This window comes from Haemaphysalis longicornis, unplaced genomic scaffold (genome assembly GCF_048455015.1).
Source record: "Haemaphysalis longicornis isolate Haplotype H1 unplaced genomic scaffold, Haemaphysalis longicornis Haplotype H1 scaffold_2, whole genome shotgun sequence".
NCBI lineage: Eukaryota > Metazoa > Arthropoda > Arachnida > Ixodida > Ixodidae > Haemaphysalis > Haemaphysalis longicornis.
Genome location: NW_027526295.1, coordinates 177,342,279 through 177,369,501, shown reverse-complemented (window position 1 = coordinate 177,369,501; position 27,223 = coordinate 177,342,279). Strand labels below are relative to the sequence as shown.

The following is a 27,223-nucleotide window of genomic DNA, read 5'->3' as shown; positions in this document are numbered from 1 at the left end:
AGCGCTCGTATGTGCGTGTCTCCCGACGACCACCCAGTGCCCCCTGCGCACGTTTGTCAAGCCAAGCACACCCACTTAAAGAGATAGGCCAAGATTGCCCCCCCCCCCAAAAAAAAAAAAAAAACGTAAGCGTGTGCCGTAATTGTGAAAACCCTTGCTCGGAACAAGAAAGGCACTTCATAGCGTACACACCACCAAAGTGATGTCCAATGATTATCACTTCAAAAAAAAAAATGAAGGAAGCTGGCTCTTATACAGTCAGACCTCGTTACTACGAACACAACATTAACGAATTTCTCAAATTTACGAATATTTTAAAGAATCACCAGCACATTGCCTGTACTTTCAATGTACAAATATTTGAGAACTGCGAATTTGATTATAGCGCATATCTCGAAATTAATTTTCCCTGTTATCGAGGGACATCAGTATTAGGAATTCGGCTAAAAGTATCAGTGCCGCAACTCTCGCGTGAAACAGAAACCGCCCTTTCTCTGTCTATTCCCCGAGTGCTGTAGCTATCATCATCACCATGTCGAGTGCAAACAGCTAGCGCCACCACAAAGCTGTGGTTTATGTGCAGTGGCCTAGCAGGCCCAGCCGCGTTTGCCTCTTTTCTCTCTCCTTGTTTAGGTTGTTGGTGGCAGGTCAGTCGTGATTTACGCTAATCACGTGTGCGGGCAGATATTTAATTGTTGTGGATGATTTTTCTGTGAAGTTCGTGCGAGATCCAAAGATGAATGCAGCTAGCCACAAAGCAAAGAAGAAGCGAGAGCAGTCATCGTCTTCAGTGACGATGACGATCCCAAGGAAGGCGACTGTGGTTCACCAAACACAGAAGAAGATGAGATCATGTCGAACATTGATGTTTTAGCGAACATCGACATATTCCGCACTATTATTTCTCGGTGCAATAACGTACCCGGTGAGGTATTTTGCAAGGTGTAATATGAAGAGGCATGACTTCCTAATCGGTCGGGCGTGCTGCACCCGCCATGAGAAAATAACTGACTTCTTCAAATAAAGCAGCTTTGAAGTGCAACATTTTTATTTGTGAGTTTGCGTTTCTGCACACGCGTCTACTGCGAACGTACGCCATTTTCGTTCCCCGGTTTGAGCACTGGCTTATAACCCTCAGTTTTTCATTATAGCGATATTTCAAAATAAACAACGATTTTCGGCGGTCCCGCTTGATTCGTTATATCGAGATTTGACTGTAGCAACAAGGATTGAGTGAAGGTCGCTGCGGCAGTGAAGCAAAAGAAAATCGGCTGAAATCGTGTACGTAAACCTTCGTGATGGTCGTGAAGGTTGCGTACAAAAGTCTTACGCGTTAGTTTGAGCTTCCGTCATTTTTTTGCCTGCGTGGGCTCTTATATAAATAAACAAAATATATATATATATATATATATATATATATATATATATATATATATATATATATATATATATATATATATATATTTATATATATATATATATATATGTGTGTATTAAACCGAATAGACATTCAATTTAATGCTGGTTAATGGAAAGGGTGTGACTTACCTAGAACGAACACAGTTGTTACGACAGGGTAAGATGCCACTCCCGTGAAGAACTTGAATATTGTGTAGCTGAGGAAGTCGGAAAAAAATATGCACAACAGGTTGCATGTCGAACCCACCGCCAAGAGTATCAGCGTCGTCTTCTTCCGGCCAATTCTGCATAAACAAAAAGCGAGCGACAAAACATCGTTTGTAACCATCAGCATCGGAAAATAACTGAAATAACATTTGCTCTAGCGCTAAGATTCTCGAGAGACGGACATGTTAGGTTACCACGAATGCCATACGGCGATTTTGACTTTCATGCACCAATACGAACGAAGAAAATCTTCAAGTCATGCAAATCTGCACAGAGGAGCGACGAAACCCGTGGTTATTAGAGCAATATAATTCGCCTCGATGTGTTATTTTAGACTGCCCAGAAGTGCGTAAAAGGAGCTACGTACTTTTGCCAATTAAAGCCAGCCCTGTTTTCAGTTTTGCGTGAGAATTCTTTCTTTTTAACTAATTCTCGCATAACTTTAACATTTGTTTCCTATTGCTCGCCTTTAGCAGGCACTGCCGCACTTAGCGGTTCTTACATTTTCGATATTTAAGAAATATAATTTGTTTCCTCTTCTCCCGGAAAAGAAAAGTAATTGCTGTTTTTTGCAATGGCGTTCCATTACAACAACGAATTCGCTGAAATAGCAGTATCAACCTGCGTTAAATCATTCAACCGTTTCTCCCTCTCATTATGAACGTATAAGCACCGCATGCAGTGGAATTTCTATTGAATTCCCTTGTTTTACGTGAGATATTGGCATTGTCTAAAGCAGGGGTCGGCAACTCTTTGAGGTGGAAGGCCGTGTTGCATGAAGGGCCGGACGGTAAATTGGGGGGAGAGGGGGGCTTTTCAGGAAAAAGGAAAAAAAAATCTGCGAATTGGCAATATATTTGATAATAACTGACAGCCCTGGCTAAGTGTGAAGACAGGGTACAGTGCCAGCTGGAAACGATCAATTTTCTGTTCTTGTCTGCCGTCAATATAGCCCCATTTGAGGTAAATACTGGCGTGTCGGCCTTCAGATAGGAAGTGACGGGGGTTCTAACGATGTGCTGTGGCCCGGCTAATACGCCGACCCCTGGTCTAAAGAACAACGGCATTTGGCTATCTTTCGGCGTGTTGAATTAAGTATGCTTGGGTTTGCCTTCTACCATAATCACCAAGGTGCCCATGGGCAGTAATGGGGGGCGTGGTCGGCGTGATCAATAGAATGTATTGGCTAAGTTGTGTAGCCAGCACCAGAACTTACTTGTCGGCCAGTAGCCCAGACAGGAGGTTACCCGACATCGATCCAGCCCAGTAGGCGGTGTGTACCGCGTACATTTTCCAGCTTTCTCCGCATACCCACTGATTCTGTGGGAACAAAAAAAAAACGAGTAAACAATAACGGACAGGCATGTAAACACTGACGGCAACAGTGCCGACGCGTGAGCTGGCTCGTACATAACACATAAAAGCGAGAATGCCCGTGTGTTCGATATTTCGGCGCATGTTAAAGATTCCCAGGTTGTCGAAATTATCAATCAATCAATCAATCAATCAATCAATCAATCAATCAATCAATCAATCAATCAATCAATCAATCAATCAATCAATCAATCAATCAATCGATCGATCAATCAATCAATCAATCAATCAATCGATCGATCGATCGTACCTAATCGTGGGAATGAACTGAGTAGCGGGACGGTCATGACAACGCGTGTCTCCTTCTACCTGTGTTCCGTCCGTGGCGCCGTTATTTTTATTCCTACGGTTTACGGGAAAATGTTGGCAGACGGTCTGGCGGCGCCTGTCATAGGCAAGAGGTGGAAGCAACCCACATTCCTGCTTATACAGCGTTGTCCAACACCCTACAGCGCGTACGTGCCACTCTATAGATGTATTACGAAGAACGAATTTACGTAAGTGTACTCTGAAGAGTTAAGTCCCCTCTACATGAAAGAGGGGCGTGCAGTGGCTAAGAAAGACTACAAGGCTGAAGATGAAATGCGTAAAGATGATTGCAGAACCAAATACAGCGAAGATATCGAAAAAAAGAAGCAATGCAAATAGGAACGAATAAATCGAAGCAGGAAACTCCAATGTTAAGATAGAAAAATGAGGCGCGTAAGTTGTCGCTGGCGATAACGACGGGGACGAGGAAGAGGAAGAGGTGTCACTGCAGTCTTCACTGTAGAAAATCTATAGTTGAGGAAGGTATGGGTGCTCCACTAGATTATGTAAGCGCACAAAACCTATTCCCGTCAAGGTGTACAGCCGTACCATGACCATCTGAGGAAATTTCGCCGCTCCCCGAGAGACTGATGGTCAATTTCAGAGCAGTGGAATTACAGTTATCTCCATGGTTATGTCGGAATTGCGACGCTGGTCTATGACACACACCTGGTGCTTATACAGACCGAATGTACCACACTAAGTTCGCGTAGGAAACATTTACACTCTCGCAAATTCACCTCATTTGGGAACGTAGGTACTAGTTTGCATAAATATCTATTTCTAGCGCATACAAACAGAAAATCTCAGCCGTGAACGTGCTGAAAGAGCAGCGGCGAAAAAGGGACCGCGGCTGCTTTCAAAAGGAGTTGCTAAAAGGCCGGCTTTAGTGGCTCCCCTAAAGGGCGTCTACATCGAACCAACACCAACTAGCCCGGTACTCATAAACTTAGTTTCTCGCAAGTCGAAGCATTTTATATCCCGCCGTTTTGGCGCAGGGCTGTATAAGCATCGGGAGCTAAATAGAGAACATTTCAAACAGAAGAATAAAGAGGTAGCCAAAGCATACTTGGTAAACGTAAGGAGAATATAGGGCTGCAACGTTTCCAGTCCCTTTTGCTATTTGTCTGCGCATTGGTGGGGCAATAATTCTTGCAACTCTTTTCAAACAAAGACATCTACTAATGGCGATATTTTAAACTGCCGTATCTCCGCAGAATGTACTGCTGGAGCTCGCAGCTGCAATGCTTGGCCAGTCTATTCAAGGACCAGGCTGCACTGGTCCGACGGGCTAGATCAGTGGCCATGGCACGTAACCTACCGAAATGGGATGACCATTCATGCCGTCTTTCTTTAACCTCTTTCTTTCCCCTCCCACCCCATTTTACAAAATAAGTGTTTTTTTCTCTCCGTATGCAAAGCTGGGAGTATTTTCGAGCCCGTGACATTCACCCGAAGCACGCACGAAACACGCAGCGCACGAAGCCTGAACACGCACTTTATGTTTCTAGCATACCTTTCGCTTCACTTCGGCCGGTTTTTTGCAACTGGTGCTGAAAATTAGCACATTGAATGCGGGAGTTCAGCGATACTCGTTTTTTTTCAGTATTGTTTGAGTTTTTGTTGCTTGTTTTCTACAATAAAGAATATCTACAGCTGTCAGGTGAGCTTGCTTGGCTCGAGGCTGGACTTGCAAAAAAAAAAAAAAATCTGCCTTGTGAAAACAATGGGGCTGTTCGATTTAAAGTCCCGGACTCACCGCGGATAGTCCGTCCGCGGGTAGTCGAAGGATTCCCCACAGCCATAGGGATACATTGGAAAATTGAATACCGGACTGCTTCTCGGGGAGTCCGCGGGGAGTGAGAGGCTGCAAATCGAAGAGCCTCACTCTGATGGAAAGAACAGATGCGTCTCTTAACAAATGTTGCAACGGGAACAGATGTTTCCGGAGACCTCGCAACAGCAGAGGAAATGGCTTATTGGTGTCCTCAGGCATTTGTGAACTGCGGCAGGATGTTTACGTGGAAAAACTACCATTAAATAGCATATGCAAAAATTTTTAAACGGATGAACACCTGGTTAACTTGGAAGCTAAACTGTCCACTTGGAGCTATCCGGTTGCACGGCTCACAGTTCACTGCGTATTTTTATTCAACATTCAAATATTGCCAGAATCTCCTTACTGCTTTGTTGACGATACCCGTGATGACATGACTACCCATGCGCGGGGCACCCGATTTTATACTTTCGATTCCTAGTTACGCCAGTTCACAAATGCTCATGACCATAGTGACACGATACTGCGAACGCAAAACATTTCTCAGTGCTTCGAAGAGGGGGAAGAGAGGAAGGGCGTAAACCTGCCAAAAGTGTTCACAAATATTTCGTGGCAACACCGCGTTTACTTTACGCATAGAAGTCCCGTGCATCTGCTCTGCGTACTTCTGGGAAGGGATTGCGCTGACAAATTTTGAGAGGTTTGGCTGACATGTGCCCTCACCAAAGTTCCATATAGCATTTTGAGAATCGGACAAGATGATTTTTGGGATAAGGCTTTGAGAGAAGGCTGGATGTAGATGTGCAACCGGCGGAGAGTTGTCACTCCTGCTGGAGTGGATGCTATCCGGGAGTACTGACTCATTAGGTGGGCTTCTCGCAATTAAAAAAAAAAGAATTCTTCTAGTCTGTCAGTGGGAGCGCTGGGAGACCATGTAGACGTTACGCAACAGCCAGGTTTTGCACGAGTGGGAATGACATACGGGAGGGAGTTGGTGATTCGACTGATAATGTAAGCTTGAATGAAGCCTATACGCGTTCTGCCCCCTTGAGGTCCTGATGCCAGGGGGCGACGCGTCGAGGAGGCCATTGGTTTGAGCCATTTGGGAGCTTAGTTGAGTGGGGTATCAAATTGAGTGGGGTATCAGTGGGGTACGCAAGATTTTGTTGTATTGAGTCTTCGTACTTTCATCCGCGCACCATAGGGGATTTTGCTCTAGCGAAGAGATTTAGTTATAGTCACAGGGATCGAGGGTTTACCGCGAGGCGGGCGGAGTATGAGTAACTCGGATTTCGCTGGGGAACAAGTGAGCCCTGGTTTAGTCGCTGCAGCGAGGGCCATATTCGCGCCGGTTTGAAGTGTTTCTACAATTTGGGCATCTGTACGTGCTGTAGCACAGAAGGTAATGTCGTCCGCGTATGAATTGCGTCGAAGGTGGGGTATTTGGAAAAGCCGCAGAGGTTTGGCACAGAGCTTGCGACATTGGGGGATAACATGGACAAGAAATTGCTGCACATTTAGCGATGCCTTAGAATGAGTTAAAGCAGTTAAAGCAGAAAGAGTTAGAGCAGTTAAATTTTGAATTTAGTGATGCCCTAGCCTGCACCGCACGCCGATTAGTTAGGAAAAGTCGTGCTGTCTCACCCGCCCCTCTACAGCGCCAGTTCTTATGAAACCGTCGATGTTAGTCTCGCTCTTTCAGTTGCCTTTCAACGCTTTGAGAGAAGGTATGGTAAATGCAACGACGCCGCTCTAAAATGTTGAATAGACGACGAAGGAACGCTACCGCATCTCCAATATTAAGGCCCAAGTAAGATTTAAGGCCCACTTAAGTAAGTAAGGCCCACGGTAACATTTCTTATCTTCCCCGTAAAAAAAAAAATCACCCCAACAACATTTAATCTTGCGGCAAAAACAACTTTGTGGGGAATGTACTGGAGCTATCGATCCAATGTGGGTATCTTGAAAAAAAAATTGGCCGCGTATCTGTTTAGTTCGCTGCAAATGTCGTCGAAAGACGATGACCTTCCTTCGCTCCTTCCGTGTAAATGCTTCTCTTGTCCTCCCCCCCCCCCTCCTTTTCACTCTGTCACGTTATTCTAACCCCGTTTCGTTCCTACCACGATAAACACGGTGAAGGTTTCCTCAAACGACTTAATTTTCGCGCGTTCCCCTGCTCACACGCCATTTAATGGAACCTTTTGTTTTTGTTGAACATCGAAACCAGCGGCCACCACGCACCGCTAAACAACAGGACACAATAAAAGTCTCTCTCCCCCTCCCCCCTCCCCCCTCCCCCCTCCCCCTCTCCCCTCCCCTCTCTCTCTCTCTCTCTCTCTCTCTCTCTCTCTCTCTCTCTCTCTCTCTCTCTCTCTCTCTCCCAAGCCGTCACAAGGTCCAGACTCGTGGCGGGCTCTCTTTGTAGTTTTTGGTCAAAATACTGTTTTTATCGCGTCATTACTGCTTCGGAAGGCTAACTGCAGGTAGGCTTTACTTACTACAGTATGCCGACATCGACACCGAGGACGGTGCTACTTCGGCGAAGGTAGAGAGGAAGGCCGTTCTTCAAAACAACATTCCGGAAGACCCCAACCCGTTGCCCCCCGGATTAAGTCGATGGGCAACAGTGCGACTAAGGCGCATAAGAACGGGCACGGCCCTTACGCCTAGTACGGCTCACCATTTCTTCGGGCGTGGAAACCCATGCAGCTATCCGAACTGCGAGAAATGTGGTACCGGGGCCCTGTGCAGTGCGCGACACCTCCTGTGGGAATGTTTAGCACTCAGTGTTCCTAGAAAACGCGGCGTAAAGACACTTGACCCGCTGCGACCGGCAGACCATGAACTTTGGGTTAATCCACTTGGAGCCCCACCTCACAGGAAGCACCTGCGGGACACTCTGTTGGTTTTCATCAGAGAAGCTGGCATTGAGGACTGCTTCTAGCTGCCTTTCTTTCCGTGTTCTCCCACTCCGTACTTACTATTCCTTTTCCGACTCTTGACCAAGACCTCCGGTCATGTCAAGGGCACTTCTCCCCATCTCTTTTTATTCCTTGATTAAACGTGCGTTCATTCATTCATTCATTCATTCATTCATTCATTCATTCATTCATTCATTCATTCATTCATTCATTCGTACCATTTTATCGTACATTTTTCTTCCCTCTTCATTCATTTTGACGTCAATAGTTCCGACGAGAAATAACGTGAACACGCACCTCCATAGCGACTGAGGTGAAGAACTCGGACGGGTTGAAGTTCCATCCTGTGGGGCAGGTGGTGGTGTCGCCGTCTGCGACTGTCACGTTGAAGCCGTCGGCGGACAAGCTGACCAATTGACAACGGCGCCGCGGCAACACACTCAAGACCGGGAAGTCCTCGCGCGAAGTACCGTTGACGAAGCACCACTGGCTGGGAGGTGCAACCAACAGGTACACGTGAATGAAGAAGGACATGGCCGTGTTCCCCGTGGCCAGGATGAGGGCGGCTACCATGACCGTCCGGTTGAAGAGGCCGAAGCCGCCAACTTCCCGAAGCACTTTCTCAAAATCCATCGCCCGTCAGAAGTTCTGCATTAAAGAAAACACACCGTCACCTGTTAAGGAAGTAGTTTCATCAACTAACGCGTTAAAGAAAAATGATGCCTAAATCATTGTTTTAATGGTCTGCGGAGGGCGATACATGTATTTAGCCTGATGATTTTATCTGGAGCATGATCGATATTTTCCAGCCTCAGCTTATTAATCAGTATTAATCAGAAGGGAGATGATTGGCCCGTTTCTCATTAGTGGTGCTAGGAACGGAGGCACGTGAAATATAAGTAAAATAGATAGGACACACGAACAAGATCTGTATATGGTTTGCAGCCTGAAAATTCGAACCCCTTCTGCCGAAGACGACGATGACCATGGAGTAATGAGAAACATTTTCGGCGACAGCGTTATTTAAACCGAGTGGTGGTCAAACTGACAGCATCTACCCACACAATTTGGCGACAAAACTTCCCAGTCGGCTTCTGTTTAGGTGATGCTCACGAATGTTTGTGACCTTTCTGCGTCTTTTATGTTTTTTTTATCCCGGTTCCCGGTCAGAAAGCATACAATACTGGATATGTGCATGTTTTAACGAGTGCACGTGTTTCATCTTTTTACCGCTCTCGAGGGAGATGGCGGAATAAAGTGTTATGATAAAATGAAACCATTCAGAAAGCACAACAAATCCGTTTGTGTTTCCGGCATTTATAATCAAACCAAATATTCAATAAGATTTCCCATGTAATGGAGCAACTAACTAAAGGTTCTTAGCTGCCATAAGATAAGATGTAATGGGGTGGACCTATAACCTCCGGTATATCGCTAAGCCTATTCAACAAATGGGTATATTTAGATACTATCTTAACACACCTGGGGAATGCGCTGCTCCTTTGTGTGAAGAAACGAACGCGAAATGATTCCCCACTACACAGGTTGAGCAACTATGCGAGCGGAGCACTTGGGAACAACTTACCTTGCGGCCGCAGCTGGGTGCTCTAGCGAGCCACTTGCCCGGGGTAATGAATGAAGCGACGAACTGGTAAGGGGCACAGGTTCGATTTAAGCAGCCGAAAGCGAGTTCAGGGGCGAGGGCATCGTTTGCAACGACGGGAGCAAGCGGCGCCGCTGCAGGTTAAGACGGGCCATCCCGGACGTCGCTGGTCGGTAACGGTAGCCGCTCTCGGCGCAGGGGCTGTCAGCATTGGTTGCGCGTCTAGTCGAGATTAAGGAAGTTGCACCAATGAAATCAACAAGTACGAAATGATAAATCAAACGATCGAACAATAAAATAAATCTGAGACTGTGGGTCTGCTTGCGTGTATTTTCTATACTTTTTTTTTCGCTGCGTTTCCAGAAGAAAGGAAAATAAACTACCTTTACGCGGGGAAAGCCCTGAGGAAGCTTTTGCACAATTGCACTGCCTGCGAGAAAGTCGGCGGCATCATTTTTGCGCCGCCAGAATGAGTGGGTACGGAAAGAACAGGTTTTTTTATTGATGTGATTGCATGGCTTAGCCCCGCATACTCTATTTTTATAGCTTTTTTTCTCTTGTGTTTTCTTGCGCGTAAAGACAATGAAGAGTGGGTCCGCCTACTTTTTGTATTCTTTGTCTTTGCCATTGATATATCAGCGAGTGCCCCACTCGTAACATCTATTTGGCGTTTGCTGGCACGGGCACCGACTACCACTGCTGCACGTGTCGAATTGATGCCGCTGGCCGCCAAATTGAGCCACCCGTGACGTGTATTGTTTTCTTTGAAGCAAGGGCGTAACGATGTGTAGCCTGACGTCACGGTTAGCCTGCCAGTAGAAAACAGTTTTCAACTGTAACGTCACTGTCGGCCAACGTGGAGCCGTCTCTGATAAACAGTTTGGCGGTTTTTAGTCGTTGCTTGTGTCCACCGAAGGGAGGCTCCCATCGTCCTCCTCTACCTGATGCGGTGACGCGTAGAGCGGCCAGGCTGTAGCGGCTTTACGGCCGGGGAATCTGTCATGAGCTATCGATTTACGGCGTGCGTGTGGTAGTTCTTCGTGGGCTAGGTAAGCAAGAAAAATTTTCTGTGCCTGCGTCTACCTCCATGCATGGATCTTTGTTGCCCGAATAATTTAGAAATGTTAGAAATGTAAGTTTGCAGCCTGCTCGGCAGGGGCTCCAAACTGACACGCGAGAGCGAAAGAGAATGAACTTTATTACAAGCGTCGCAATGTGGGGTGAGGTCCTCAGTCCAGGATGTGATTGGTGTGCTATAGTTCATCCCACGAGCAAGGTGCAGCACTGTGGAGGCTACATTGCTGTCAACAATAGGCGCATTCAGAACGCCTAACGCACCGCGAAAGGGGTCTTGAAAGAATATTTCCTTCCCCCCTCTCGGAGGTGGCACCGCAAGGCCCGGGCGCCTTTTGTCGCTTTCTTCACGGTGAGTTAGGCGCCCTCAGCGAGCAAACTGTTGAGAACAATGTAGACTCCACAGTGCTGCACGTAGCTTGTAGAAGGAACTATAGTAAGCTCCTCGTGGTGCCTTATCAGTGAGCTACCCACGTGTACCCGCCGCGGTGGCTCAGTGGCTAAGGCGTTGCGCTGCTGAGCACAAGGTCGCGGGTTCGATTCCCTGCCGCGGCGGCCGCTTTTCTGATGGAGGCGAAAAGCAAAAACGCCCGTGTGTACGAGATTTCGGCGCACGTTAAAGATCCCCAGGTGGTCAAAATTAATCCGGAGCCCTCCACTACGGCGCGCCTCATCGCCTGCGTTGCGTCGGCGCGTTAAACCCTACAATCAATCAATCAACCTACCCACGTGTCACAGGTAGGTTGCAACGTCAACGAGTCATGTTACCCAGCGACTACTAACACCCTCCCTGAAATTATTAGTTGTTCATCGGCTACCCACGCGTGGATCACGTGACCTGCGAGGAAGGACTTGGAAAAAGGGAAGTGGTAGGGGTGGTGGAAAGAGAAAAGATCGAAATGCGCGCAAGAGTAATGCAGGGGCAGAGGAAGGCGCGGATAACGGAGGGAGGATAGGAAGGGCGAAAATGAGGAGGACGTGGGGAGTGCCAAGGTAGGATCAGTGTGGAAGAGACGGGTGTGAGTGGGCGGAGCTGGAAACGGAGAGGTAAGGCCAGGAGCACCAAGATAACAAGTTGGGCGAGTGGGTACGCATTCGTATGAAGAAAAAAAAAACATCGCACGAAAGGAGGGGGGACACGATACGAGAATAACACAGGGCTGCGTAAGAATTAAACACGAAGCGCTGTGTTTGTCTCCTTTTCTGTCCGACCGCCTTTCGTGGGCCACGAGAGCTGTGGTGGGAGAGAGGAAGTTGGAAGAGTGAGAGATGGAGGAAGAATAAGATAAAAATAAGAGGTAGCATGAAGAAGGAAGGGAGGAAGGAGGAGTGCAACCTTTCGGAAGAATGGAGCAAGGAGGGAAGGATCAGGAGGGGAGTTAGAAGGAAGTGGCAATGGAAGGGCAGAAGCGCTACCTGGCAAGGGCGAAGGGAAGGCTAAAGTATTTTGACGTAACTTGCAACGATACCTCGTCAAAGTTGCACCGGCTCACTCAAAATCACTTGCAAATTTATTTTTGGAATCACTTCTCACTCAAACTCAAACTCATTTCTGAGCAACTCATCCACGCTCACTCAAACTCACAGCGAGTGCAAAACTTGGAACTCGCTCGGGCTCACGACTCACCCGGGCTCCCGACTCGAATCGTCTGAGATCACAGTTGGGCGCAGAACTCAAACGAACTCAAAACTCAAAACGGTCTCAAACCTCACTCGGGCTCAGAACTCAAATGAACTCAGAACCCAAAATGAACTCAAAACTCACTCGGTCTCAGAACTCAAAATTAACTCAAAACTCACTCGTGCTGAGAACTCAAATAAGCTCAGAACTCAAAATGGACGAAACACTCACTGGGGCTCAGAACTCAAAATGGACTCAAATTTCATTCGGTTAAAGAAACTAAAATGAACTGAGAACTAAAAATAGACTCAAAACTCACTGGAGCTGAGAACTCAAAATGGACTCAAAACCCATTTGGGCTGAGAACTCGAAATAGACTCAGAACACAATTGAGCCCAGAACTCGAAACGGACTGAGAACTCAGGCGACTAAGATGGACTCATAATTCGATCAGACTTGGGAAGATTCACACGGGTTCACGAAACGTAGTCGCGTTTGGAAATAAAGACAGGACATCGTAACTACAGTGCGGTAGTAAATAATTTCCGTTGCTGATTTAATACAGCTATACTTGCTAGAACATGAGGTCTAGCACCGGTTCCGAGCAAACGTAAGTATGTATTGGATACCGAACCCTTGATATAAACTGCATGTACATGAGAAAGAGGATTCGGGCTCGGGCGTGCTCTGGGACCCGGGGGAGAACCAAAGGACATTGAGCAAAGTTACGGGCGCTCAGTTCATTTACTTCGAAGCTGTTTATGGTTAGGGTCCCGTCCATTCATGTTCTGCATCCTCAAAATACGCCCTGTGGCAAAGCCAATTGTTCCCATGACAATGTAAAGCTGGAGGCTTTCACGGGAGTATTTTTGTTTTTGTTAGCATGCTTGCTTATTATAGGGGCTCGACCTGGAACAGGTACCGCTGCTGGCGCCGGTAAACAGCTCCACACGCGCGAAAATCGTAAAAATTGGCCGGACATGTCATGACATACCCATGTGCAAATCGCATGTTTCTGTGTTGTTTAAATGTGCAAGCGCTTGCAACGTGTCATTATTTTAGTCATTAGATACGGACATCTTCTTATTCAAAAATGAAGTACCGGCCGCATCATGAGAGTCATGGCTAATCACAGATTGGGTAAAATTCAAAATGATGCCGCTAGGGCGTGTGGGATATCACATTGAAGCTCTCAATTAGAGCATTCACTTGGGACAATTAAAAAAAGGGCCACGTATCTGCTCCTATCGTTGCAAATGTCGACATTAGACGATTGTCGTTCGTCGACATTTGCAAAGTGAATGCCTCCCTTCGCTTTCCCTCTCACCTCTCATGCTATTCCTCTCCCGTCGCGCTCCTCCCAAGGTACACACGCTAGAGCTTTGCTCAAGTCAATTCAAATTCACCCCGTCCTACGACTCCAGGCCGGGTGCCTCGATGCCAGCGCTGCCGTGCGGCGGATACGCGCGTTATTCGAGGCGCCCAATTTCAAAGTTCATAGAACCACGATACCCTACTCCGCGTGCGTTCCAAGCGGAACATGGAACCTATCTAGCGGAACATTTCATAACTGTTTCCGTTTGATTTCTTGAAATGCCGCTAGAAGCTATAGTGTCGTGGGCGAGACACAGGCGACGGAGTGAAGGTTTTTATGCTTTAGATGGAGTATTTCATTGGAATGAGGCATCCATGAATGTATTATAAAAGAACACTGCAAATATCACTTATGTATTGATTTTGTGCCTTATATTATGCGTAATGTATTTTTCTTCAAATATGTTGACAAGTATGAACATTGCCACCGGGCGTACACGTTTAGATTTAGCAATGGTATGACACAAGCGACGGAGTGAAGGTTGTTATGCTTTAGATGAAGTATTTCATTGGAATGAGGCATCCATTGAATGTGTTATAAAAGAACACTGCAAATATCACTAATGTATTGATTTTCTGCCTTATATTTGCGTAATTTGTTTTTCTTCAAATATGTTGACAAGTATGAACATTGCCACCGGACGCACACGTTTAGATTTAGCTATGGGTATATGAACCTATTGTGCAGCTTATATTTCACTTTGGCCGGGTGGTTGAATCGCGTTACAGACAAACAGACAGACCAAAATTTTCTCGCTCAAGTAGCCCACAAAATACTATCATCTTTAAAATTGCGTCCTGGTAATAATCATTACACTGTCTTGGTGAGTGATAGATTGGGCTAAAATTCAAAGTCACATCCGCTTAGGCATGTGCAGTATCAAATTGAAGGTCTCAATGAGGGAAATCATGTGGGAAAAATAAAAAAAAATGCATCCTGGTAATAATCATGACATAGCCATGGTGAGTCATAAATTGGTTAAATGGCTGTATGGAGCGCGGGGCATTGAATTGGAGGTCTCGATGAGAAAATTCACGTGGGAGAAATAAAATAATTCTTCCAAGTTAGCGATAACATAGTCACGCCTGTGGTGAATACTCGCCAAAAAGCTCACTTTTGCGGGCGTAACATTTCTTTCGGCTAAAACCGAAAGCAGGTAACAAAACAAAAGTTCCTTGGTGTGTCAACCGGACATAACTTACCTCGTTCTGGCCACTTGTTAAAAATGGGAGCACTTGTTTGAGAATGGGGCACTTGCTTAAATATTAAAAAAATATGAACTGCAATTGGTTTCGATGTCGGAAAATCATCGACACTCACCAGGACACGATTTGCACAGCGGGAACATACTTTGCACAGCGGGAACAATCCCGCTGTGCAAAGTAGTTGTAACATAGTTCCGGTCACAAACACGAGTTAAGTGGCAGAAAAAGTCGTAGGCGTGAGCGTTTTGGCACGAAGGTATTTATTAAGGTGAAATAACGCGGGCGTCTGGTAATTTGCTGAAAAACACGTCTCACATTCAAACGCATTTTTTTTCTATTTGACCCTTTCAGAAGACATGACCATAACCAATAAATTAAATAGAAATGCTCATAACATTTTCTGTACAACTTGGACGTTCGCACAATCTCCACTAACGTGAAACCTGGTGAGGGGCGAAGGGTGCAGTCCATAAGTGTATTCTTGTTGTCTTCGCGGTTTTGCCCACGGAGATGAAACCATTGGGGGTAGAGGTATGCAGCTTGGCTGTAAAAGTCTCGTGTCTTTGAAGCACGAAGTGTTTTAGCACGAGGCGCTCGAAAACGAGTGTCTGGGTGCATTAGTACACGTTTTTGCCCACGGAGATCAAACATTCTAGCCCGAGGCATTGGAAAACAAGTGACCCGGTCTGTTCTTTAGTACTCGTTACATTCTAGCGCGAGGTGTTAGAAAACGAGTGTACCGATGTTTTACTGCCGTGGCTACATGAAACGACGACGACGACAGGAGACTCCGACAGCCCAAGCCCCGAAGGGTCTTCCCTCCTAAAAAAAAAAAAATCCCGGGCCTCTCCACTAGCGTGAAACCTAGGGAGGGGCAAAGTGTATTCTTGGCGCCTTGGAGTTTTTGCCAACGGAGATGAAACTGCTGGGGGGGGTAGAGGTGTACAGCTTTGCTGTAAAAGTCTCTTGTCTTGCAAGCACGAAGCTCTCTAGTGCGAGGCGAAACGAGTTTCCCGGTGTTTTAGTACCGTGACTACATGAGACGATGATTACGATGGCGATTACGACGACGACTACGACGACGACAGGAGACGCCAACAGCCCGAGCCCGTAAGGCGCTTCGCCTCTAAAAAATCTCGTAAGTTGTCGTTTTCGTCCAACCAAGTGCTTGCGAGCTTCTCACTGACTTTGCACCTAAATTTCAAACCCATTTTCTACTCGCTGCAGAGCGGTACACATGTGCACCGCTCTGCAACTGTCACAGCACGTCGGGAAAGAAGGCATTTGCGGGAAAGGAGGCACTTTTCCCAACTCCTTCCGTACGCATTTAGTCTTTCCTACACAGTACTGTGATAAGTGTAAATTCTGCCAGGAATCAGGAACTCTGACACACATATTATTCGACTGCACAAAAAACTCAGACCTTCCGCCCCTGAACCCGTCCCCTTCCCTTGAGCAGTGGGACATACCACTTTCCAGCTATCGACCTGAGGACCAGCTCCTGCTTATGAGCAGGGCTACAGCAGCCTGGACAGCACATGCGATCCTCGACTGAGCAACCGCTCTCACATTATTGCGTAATAAAGTTGTCTCTCTGTCGCTCTCTCTCTCTCCAAAATTAAGCGCCCGGTGAAAATGTGGCAGAAAGCGCCGGGTAGGCAGCGCATACTGTCCCGCTGGAACGTTGCGGTGGCGCAGGCGATTCAGGGGCGACCACAGAATTCCCACTCGCCGAACGCTCACAAAACTAGCGAAGTCTTGTTGATGCTTATTATGTCTTGCGAATAAAACTTCTTTAACGGGAAGCGTATACAAAGCTACATTCGCGTTACAATACGTTGTGGTAAGTTCGTTCAAAGCCAAAGTCAAGTTTATTTTTATTTTGGGGGAGGGGGGGGGGGGGGGCGGTCTGGAAAGATAGAAATTGTACAGATGCGGGTACCAGAGTCGGTAGACTGAAGCGGAACCTTCGATGATAAATGCAAAAAGTGACTTTATAAAGCCGTGAAATAAACCAGATAAACATCACCACACGTAATGAAAGAAAAGTGCAAATAACAAAACGCATTGGCTTAAACAAACGCATTACTTTAAACGAAGCTGCAGACTCGCCGGCACGGATAGAGCTCTCTGGGCCAGTCGTATAAGTCATCCAGCCAACAGCGTTAATTACGGCGGAAAGGTATCGTAGAATTCTAAAACTTCAAGGCCAGCAGAAATCCGTTTTATTATCATCGGCAGACTTCCATCACCCTAAATTTCCGTGTAATCCAGATTGGTGGCCTTCCCGTAAACTTGAGGTTATTTTAACCACTATCCGCTGTGGTGTTCCACAATTAAACAGGCATCTTTATAGGTCACGTTTAATGCCATCTCCTCTTTGTAGCTACTGCAATGAAGATGAGTCCGTCGACCATTACCTGATGGCCTGTCGACGTTTTACTACAATCGTATATCAGCTTCTTGAAGGTCCGCTTCGTAGCCTGGGGATTACATTATCTCTGCCGAGTCTCCTTTCGCTTGGGGCGTCCGAGACGGGGCTTCGCCGCCGGGACGTGTGCTCAGCCCTTCTGAGTTACTTGGAAAACTCTAGTCGATCCCGCTCTGATTGAATTCCTTTACGCTTAAAATTACGTAATAAGTTTGAGGTCTTCCTAAATCTTTAATTTTTTATTCTCGAGTTTACTTTCAAAAAGCATTTTCAACCTCTCGAAATTTTCTATTTACAGGATACTGTAAATAAATAAGATCTCTTTGTACCTCTCATGTCCGGCTGATTCCGTGTTTGGGTATGTGCTCATTGATCAAAGACCATTGTCATTATCAGACGTGGACGGAGAACACACGAAACCACAGATACATGGCCCCTGCACCTGTCGTTTCTTGTCTTTCGTTCATGCCTGGTTAGCGCCATGTTTCTTTTTTCTTGAAGCTTAATTATGCTTTTCCGTAAACCGACCAGTATATCACCTCGGCTGTTCCTAAGGTTTTCCGCGCACGTCTTTCCTTAGCAACAGTCGAGGGGATATAGTGGTTGGCTTTGTGGAAATAAATAAGCTTTATTAGCGGCCAGACGCACAAAAAAGCTCATTCAGGGACATTTGAAAAAGCTTCCCGAGCGTAAATGGATTTCGTTTTGCTCCAAGTTAGATCCCAGGAAGCCCCTCACGACGATATGGAGTCTGGTTCGTGGTCTTCGTGCACCACGGAGTCAGTTACATCCCTTCACCTCAATTTCCTTGAGAATGAAGATAACTGACATAGATGTAGCCGCAGCCTTCTCTACCAAAATCACCGCTGTTCTAGGGTCACTTCCTACAAGCACCGTAGGAGCAATAAGCCCTCTATAAGAAACACATCCTACCTGGACACACCATTTTCCATGGCGGAGCTCGAGGCCACCCTGACCAAAGCTCATAAAGCTTCTTCCCCAGGTTCTAATGGCATTGGCTACGCAGTTGCCCGGAAGCTGGAGGAGGACCCCCAGGTTCGGTGCGTAAACGCCTCACTCCCAAAACACGGAACAAAGGCCGTGGTGGCCGTAAGACATCGACGAGCTTAAGACCTGCGCGTCGGTGAAGACTACGGACCCGACCGTGGCAGAAGAGGTAGTCATAGCGCTGGCCCTAGCCATGCCGGAGGTCAGCACGGGCGTTACCGACTCCAAGAAAGCGTACGCAAGCTATCAGAAGGGTATCGTCTCCTCCGCGGCAGCAACTATACTCGAGAAACATCCCACAACACCGGGACGAGTCACCGAGCTCGTGTGGGTCCCGGGTCACTCGCTCGTGGAAGGCAACGTCACCGCCGACCGCTATGCCCGAGAACTAGCCATCCGGGCCGAGGAAGAGCAACCGCACCCCGTCACGAGTTATAAGGAGATCGTCCGCCTATACAAATAAAGTAGAACGAGGCTTCCGAAGCCGCACAAGCAACTAAGCAGACGGCAGCAGACGATACTGCGCCGCTTACAGGCAGGGTTGCTCGCACACCCGACGCTTCTGCACAAAATGTACCCTGCAGAAAACGAGAACACATGTCCGTTCTGCCGGGGAGACGGCACTCTCGCGCACATTATTGGGGAGTGCAAAAAATTCACGACACCCCCCTACACCCTTCCCCCCTCCCCCAATTCCAACCCGCTCGAGCGATGGGAGACCTTACTGTCCAGCTCTGACCTCGCCATTCAGCAACAGCTGGTGGCTCGAGGAGAAGAATTACTGGACACATATGGGTCCCGCAAACAGGGAACTACACCATCTGGTGCCTGCGCGCACCATTCTTTATTTGAAGCTCAGTAAAAGTTGTTCACTCACTCACTCTGAGCCATGTGCTAATGCGAAGTGGTGGCTTCTTTAAGTATTGAACCATTCTTGAGAAAACGGCCACCTTGAACCAGAGTGGAAGCGCGCCCGCATAGTACCAATCTTAAAACCTGTCAAGGTGCCCGCGCACATTAACTCGCATCAGGCAATTGCGCTCCTTAGTTGAATTGGTAAAGTGATGGAGAAAATAACACTGCAGCACTTGAACTGGGATCTCCCTGAGAGGTATATATCCGTCGCAGATGTTAGGCTTCCGCAAGGGCCGAGCGGCATTGATAACGTGATTGCCCTTGCTACACTGGTAAAGAAGCCATGCAGACAAAACACAAGTTTGATTCATAAGAAAGGTTTTCTCGTCAGAAGCATACTGACCCCACTTTTAACGTAAACTTCACTCAAATAAGCTAGATAATTAGGAGAATATAGAATGGTCATGCTACCCCCTAGCTCGTTTCCCGCAACAGAACCTATGATGCCATGTGCCCTGCTCTGTGATTGCCTGAAGCTGCCAAAAGCAAACGCTAATTAGGCAGGACTTACAAGCTTGTCGAGCGAGCTACTTTGCTTAAACTAATTGCGTATTCTTTTTGTAGCAGTAAGAATGGTAGGGTAAACAGTGAAAGTTACGAAAGTACACGTAAACATAGAAGTAACGGTGCGTACTGGTGTTGGTACAGCGCGAACTATGCTTGTTTTAGCTGCACAGCACCGCGGAGCTTTGGGATTCTCTCAGACGGCACTGGCCGATTAGCGTAAGCAATGGTGTCTTACGCGACCATATTTGTCGAGCGAACACCAGCTCTCACGAAACGATTTTTTTCTACCGTAACAAAAACAAGCCAGGTACAAATACGGTAAAAAACAAAGCAAAGCCAGAACACGGTCCTGCGGTATGGTGGCGGCATCTAAATTAAGTAACGGTAAACAAGGCTCCGCAATCGGTTTTACTGCGATTCTTGTGATGTCGTTGCAGACGTCATGAAAACACACGATTTAGCGGGAGAATCAAAATTTTAACATAAATTGGTTAATTTTTCATTGAATAAACCATCGTTTGCTTCCGGACATGCGCTGGGGGCACTATAAAACCCAAAATCTTTTCAATAAAACAAACTCGTATTTTGTCTGCATGGCCCCTTCAAGCAGACAAAGGCTGGGCGGCAATTAACCATCGCAGTCTTCATTGACATAAACTCGGCTTTTGACTGTGTGTTCCATAGAGCTATCTATACAGCAGTGAGGTCTGCAGGTACACGGCCGCTCGATGGAAACTAGTTTCCATCGAGCGGCCGTGGCAGGTATATCGGGACGCATGTACGATTGGGTCTGTGATTATCTCTCCGGAAAAAAACATACATGCGCGTAGCAGACGGTGACACATCATTGCACAACGTAACCCGCGGTGTCCCCCTGGGCGGCGTCCTCAGCCCAACTTTTTTATATCTTTTTTAATGCAGACCATTTCAGTAACTCACTATGTCACCCGCGTTGACGTCCGTAGGCGTCCGTAGTCGTAGTCCGCACCCCTCCCCCTACACTATATAAAAAAATACTATCCGGCGCCTGGTTTCGATCCCTCGACCCTGCGGGCGGAACGCAATGTACATGGTGCTCTACCCACTGCGCCACAAAGCCGACACAGAATGGGAGGCTACGAACGCGCCTTATATCCTTGACTCATTCAAAATACTGCTGACGAGCACTCTCTCGTCAGCAGTTGCCACAAGTGCAACAACATTAACGTAACGCAAACTACTTAACGTCGTGCGCCCCCGGAAATGCTCTGCATTTGATCGTGCCCCTCGCGAGGCGGATGTTTCACTGCGTCGCCATGCGAACAGTTTGCCATTATAGTTTCCGCCCGCTCCGGTCGGTGTCGCCACGGTTCAAACCACGGCAGGGGAGCTGCGCGAGCGTTCGTTGATCGGCGTGCGTTCCGGCGTGGTGGTTTGATTTTTTTAAAGATGTCTGCCGCAACCGGTGAAAATCTCAATGTACGGAGACGATGTACGGATTTGGTGCTAAGCCAACAACCGACGTGTGATTCGAACGAGACTTCAGAGTGCTATTAACTCGGTTGCAAAGTTTCTCGCGATATACGGCCTTGTGATATCCCCCTCCAAGTGCGCCGCAATGACCTTCACTAAACGGGATGTATCCAAGTGCCATTTAGCAGCCGCTGGCGTACCAATACTCCACATCAATCACCACAAGTTCCTTGGTGTCACTTTTGACCGCTATCTGACATGGACGCCACACTTTCGTAGCTTAAAAGAGAAGTCACATCATTCGCGCGCATTATTAGTATGCTGTCCAACAGCGCTGGTGGATGCTGTGTTACGTTTCTTTTAGGGCTATATAACGCTCTCTGTGAAGGCCTCCAGCGCTACAGCCTCCCAGCACTGACCCCACTCTCAAAAGGGAACCGTAGATGGTTACAGGGTTGTCGCCGTTTCCTTTTAAGAGGGTGCGCTGTTAAGAAGATATGGGGAGTTAACTCGGGAGCGCAAACAACCACACCGAATGTACAGGGCACAGGTGACGAGGTGGGTGGCCGTCCCGTGTGCGGCTTCCGCCGACAAGAGCGGTAAGAATGAGGCAGAGCCTTTAACGAAACAACAACAGAAAGACTTATATTTGAACAGGCAAAATACGATACAAGCACGAGGACATGAAACCTTAACTAGAGGTAACTTAGAACAAATACAAATGTTAGAGTTCAAGGTTAGACAAAACTACAGACAAGGAGCGTTAACAATCATTATTACCAGGTAGAGCACTTAACTACAGAAAGACTATTCGATTCCTATGAGAGACAAAGTCCCACACCACTCACTGACCGGACCGGATGATGCACCGATGACGGATGCGATTCGGCTCGAACAAAGGAAAGTTCACAAGTAGCATAAACACAGAACGTTTCTCTGCTATAGACTGAGGCAACTGCAAAAGGTTGCGTCAGCGCGCGCATGCCAGCGGAAGCGAGAAGCGGAGCCGACTCAGCTGACACGTCTGACACCGCCTTGAAGAAGAGTGGAAAGTTTGTTTATATTTTCGCAAACTAAATGATTCTTGCCCAACATCTCAGGCCCCACGATTTATGAACGGCACGGCACATGTATACTAGAGAGTAGGTGAGGCAATAGCATCAAATAAACCAATTAAGCGTAATTAAAGGACGCGAAACAAATTAAGGACCACATCGCAGGTCCGCTGCCTGCAGAGATGTGTACTTCTATATTTACATAACACAGCCGCATACATAGTACGTGGCCAAAATATTTACCTACGATCGTCTCCGAGTGTGTGCGTTTTCTAGTGCAGTGGTTGGAAACCTAAAGCCCGCGAGCCGAATGTGCCCTGCGAGGCTGCATTTTGTGGCCCCCAACTTGTCATCAGAACAAAGTGAGAGCAAACAAGGAAAGACAACGGCCACTGAGTTCGCCCGACCACTTCGTTTTACGGTCACTACGTTTTGAATAACAAAACAGATTTCGCGCTTCTGACGCTCGCTGTATTTTGTCACTGAGCCACGTAATAAAAAGGGAAGATACCGCTGCACCACGTATCGCAACGGCGACGAAAACCAGCAGTGTTTATTGAAAGTGCATGCGAAGGTGTGCAAAAGCGCGGCGCACCGCAGCGGACGAGCCTTCGGACCGCCGGACTCGCTAATTTTCCGCGGGATCATCGCCGATTGCGTTAGTCTATTTTTTTTTTTTGACCGGCTGTTGATAAAACGTTCTTGTCACCAAGTGGATTACTTTAAACAAGAAGTTCTCACTTCACATTCCACTTCATATTACCACCGATCGGTGAACCTGCAAGTGGCAGAGCGCCGTCACCGTCCCAGCCCTTTCGTCGACGCTAAAAACGTACTTGGCGCTGCAAAGATTTTTTTTTAACTTAATGCCAAGTTGATCGCTGGAGGAGATCGGACGTGTCAGGAATGGGCTGGATACCGTGTCGCAAAACAATCGGGCGTACCGAGCTCATTTTGCTCCTGTCAACACGGCGTCCTATAAGAACCCCCGCCGCTTCCTACTACCAGGAAGTACTACCCGGAAGTCGGTTGTGCAGCGCTCCCTGAACAGCGGGGAAACCCGATAGACGTAAAATCCTGAGGCAAGAGAGGCAACGTCCTCATTTACGCATTATAATATTCTTCAACATATCCTGTTATGTCATTTAAATGGAGAGGTCTACTGATACTTTATTTCTTTCAAGATGGCCGCGGTAACACGTTTTATACCTAGCACTGAGCAATCCAAATCTCCTACTCGTTCTTATTACTCGGCTCAACCCAACTACATCAGATTTACTCACAGATGCTTCGTGGAAACAGAAACAACTAGTCAGTTTACGCTCGAAATTGACCGTTGAAAAAGATGTGGATCGCACTGTGAGCGACGAACTTGTCAGCACTTGCGTCTGCAGCAGATTACATATATTTTTTAATGGTGCTTGCTTTGTTAGGGCTATTTGAACGTCTGTTTTGATTTATACCATGTTTTTCGAGCAATCTAGATGGGAATGCAAGAAAAGGAGAAAACGTACCACGATATGCATCGCGCCTTATTCAGCTTGAATTACCACTATCATTCATTTCTGTTCGCTCGTACCAAAAAAAAAAACAATACTTTAACGAAAGGATTCTGGCAGCGGGAAGATGTATTTGCGCGTCTCTCCAGAGGTCGCGTGACGCCTGCGAAAACGCCACAATGACAACATGGTTTGCGCCTCTATTGTTCCTCTTGCGACGAGAAGCACGGTATTCCAGCTTTCCTCGTTTTCGTAATGGAGCGGTAGGGGCCATAGGGCATTCCGCACAAGACGAAATGGAACTTCGAAGTTGCCCTAATCACACAATGCTTTGTTCGCTCAAGCAGGGTAGAAGGAACTATATAGCCTATCTCTGCATAGTTCGGTCGTACCAAATGTCCTGCACATTTGATGGTAGACTTCGTTGACGTGCTACTGACCGAGGTGCGCTGCATCCTGAGTTACTTGAGATGGCAGTAGCTTATGTGCCGCCTTCCAAGTGGCTTAGCGGCGATAAAACCAACAGGACTAGTGGGTATAGGATTAAGGAATTTTGCTTAAAAGCACCATATTTAGTGGATACGACTGAAATATCATGTTGGAAAGATGTGTTAACCGCTGGCGGTCGGGCAATCGGCAGGTTCCTGCGAAATAGTACAATGGCGAACCTGTAAAGTAGAACTTCAGATCACAACTACGATGGAGTCAGATTATTATTCACTGTAGAAGGTGAATGCTCAATCGTAATTATACACGTATAGTCCCGGACTGCTCTGCCGCGGATACAAATGTGAGAATTAAAAAAAAAACAGATGTGGCAGGTACAGAAAAGCTTCAAGATGGAAAGCACAAATAACGAAATAAATGCAGAATGTACAGCGAAACCTTTCAGGGTGCTTAGTTGAACGACTCCTCTTTATAAAGGGAAATCTACATCCATGCGGATGTACGCGCACTGAGGTTAGCAGCAGCGAAGTTTTAGGGTTAATCCTTTTGGGCTTCTAAAGCTTGAGGCTTCGGTAGACCTAATCGAAACATCACAACAAAACCTGTGGTAAAAACAAGTTTTTTTTTAACTCATCAGGTTACATTGTACATATTGTTTCAGCAGCAATGCAAGGAATGATTGGAGCATACCTAGCTGCAGCTGTGTGGATGCTGCGAAGGTTATAAGGTAAATTATATAGCAATATGCACAAATGGGGTCACTGTGCTCAGTGAAGAAAGACATTAGGCACGTCTCATTCTGCTGCCCGCGGTTCACTAGCAAACGAGAAACTGCAACAAAGTTTTTGTGCGGCTGCGACGGAGGAATGCCTTAGAGCTAGGATGCTTTCTCGTACCATGGCGTAGTCATCCTTACACGGCGTTATAGAAAGAAAAACCTTCCTGAGCTTATAGAAGGTGCGCACCGGTTTCAGCGGAGCTGTCGGCAATTTCGAATCAAGTTGCGCGCGGCACCCTGCGTGCCAAACATGCATGTGTGCGCAAGACGCCGACGGTGATCGGGGAGATCTCTCACGCCTACGGAGGAAACCGACACAGGCGGTGTACGCACCATGACCGGGCGGGCGATCGACTGATCACGCGGGACCACGATGTCCCGCCAACGCGGAAAACAGGGCTACGCCTTGTAAACAATGTGCCACGCAGGAGGTGGAGTTTCAAACAATCGCTTCATGCAACATGGGAAGTTGGAGCTGCTCGTCATACTCATCTTGCTTCGACATAGCACGGCGCGTGCTCGCTAACTGCTTGCATGCCTGTGCGCCAGCACTAGACCACGAACACGCGAGCAATCCGCACGTTCTTGCGTGCGTGCGTGGAACTAGTTCTTCTTTCGGACGATCCCAGCTGCGGCGGCGCAAAGACTGATATCGGCACTACGTGTACTGTGTAGCGATGCACGCGCAATCGGCCGGAGTACATTCGCGATCTTCGAGCCTTATACTTGGGGTCTTTCACTACTATGACGACCTTGTATTTATCTACAGGATGAAGAAACGCTACCTGGAAGTAGAGGTAAGCCAGTAGTTAACCTCGCCTTCTTGAATTATGCATTTAACGAAGCAGAGTTGCTCTCTAACTTCGATCAGCCTAAGCGGCCTTATACTTGGCATCTTTCGCTACTATGACGACCTTGGATTTATCTACCGGATTAACAAACGCTTCTGTGAAGTAGAGGTAAGCCAGTAGTTAAACTCGTCTTCTTGAATTACGCACTTAACGAAACAGAGTTGCTCCCTAACTTCGGTCCGCGTAAGCGGTTAACCCTAACGTTTTCGTGATTCATTATGAACCATGCGTAGATTTGAATGACGGCTTTTGTACGCGTGTGCAAAGGGCATCAATTCCTGCACCATTTCAATCTCTGTTTCGTGACGTGTTGGTATCCTAGGCTGATGTTTCTGCTTGCTAACTTAATGTTTTCGCATGTAAGGAGCACGGTCGCGCGAATAGTGACAGCGCTATCCTGTACTTTTAGCTCGGCGGCTAAGTTTAAAGGGGCTGCCGTGCAGTGGCTGTGGATACCTGCACGGCTCCGAAGAATTGTGTATGTACAATAGGAACGCGTGTAGTGCGTGGCAGTAAAAAAAAATTACAATAATTGAAATGCGTTCCAGATAGGTTTTTTTTTGCGGGCACGATGGGAGAAAACAGGGCTTTCCGTGCCGTACCCCACGCATTGTTAAGGTGTAACTACATGCGTCCACGGTGATGAGGAGGCTAGAAACCTCACTCAATGGGTACAGCAAATAGGTATTGCGGACGACACAAACAAGCCGAAAACGTTTTGCACAGGCCGTCGCTGTAGCGGGCTTTTCCCCGGCAAGAAGAAGCCCACAATCAAGCGGCAGAAACGACGACGAAGGGCATTGACGGCAATGCATTAATTTTTTTCGCTTGTCGCTGTCGCCCGCACTATCTATTTGTTGTAGTCACTCAGCGACGTCTTTCGCGTCGGTTGTCGCCGTAGCTCATGTGGTTACCGCTTTAATATTCGAGCGTTCAGATCGTTCAATAACGAGCCTATTAGTGTCATCAAATGTTGACAGTTGCGTGGTGTCATCTAATGTTGACTGTCACCTGTTGACAGTTGGCAGTCACATGTACTTACAGCTGCGCGAAGTGGTGGTCTAATCACGTGTTCATTCCAAGGGGTGTGCGAAGAGGGATACAGGGAAAGAGTAAAGGAACATGCATAGGACAATGATACTAGACGGGTGGCTGCATCCAAGGTCACTGCACATTCCTAGCTAGATTGGCGACTGCGCCAAGTAGCATTGCGTTCCAATACGGGTTCGCTGTGTGCTCTTAGCGCAAACTAAGCTATCACCCAAAAACTAGATTTAACGTTGTTCAAACTGGTCAATGTTTTTTTTATTGTAGAACTTATCTTTGCTGTCCCACTCTTTCTGCACATGTAGGAACCTGCAGGGGAAGACGCTTCTTGCCTGAAGTGTTTTTTTT

The 27,223-nt window shown here is 47.1% G+C and overlaps 1 protein-coding gene across 1 annotated transcript in view; it reads right to left on the bottom strand.

Moving 5' to 3' along the window:
• LOC144167531 (solute carrier family 22 member 13-like) overlaps positions 1-9,828 on the bottom strand; it is a 30,050-nt gene extending 20,222 nt beyond the window's left edge. The window contains exons 1-4 of the mRNA XM_077696773.1: positions 9,593-9,828; positions 8,305-8,655; positions 2,843-2,946; positions 1,549-1,703 (exon numbers count right to left, since the gene is read on the bottom strand). Of these exons, the coding sequence (XP_077552899.1) occupies positions 1,549-1,703; positions 2,843-2,946; positions 8,305-8,640 (595 nt within the window). The 5' untranslated portion in view covers positions 8,641-8,655; positions 9,593-9,828. The remainder of the gene's footprint in view (positions 1-1,548; positions 1,704-2,842; positions 2,947-8,304; positions 8,656-9,592) is intronic.
• Positions 9,829-27,223: the final 17,395 nt, after the last annotated feature.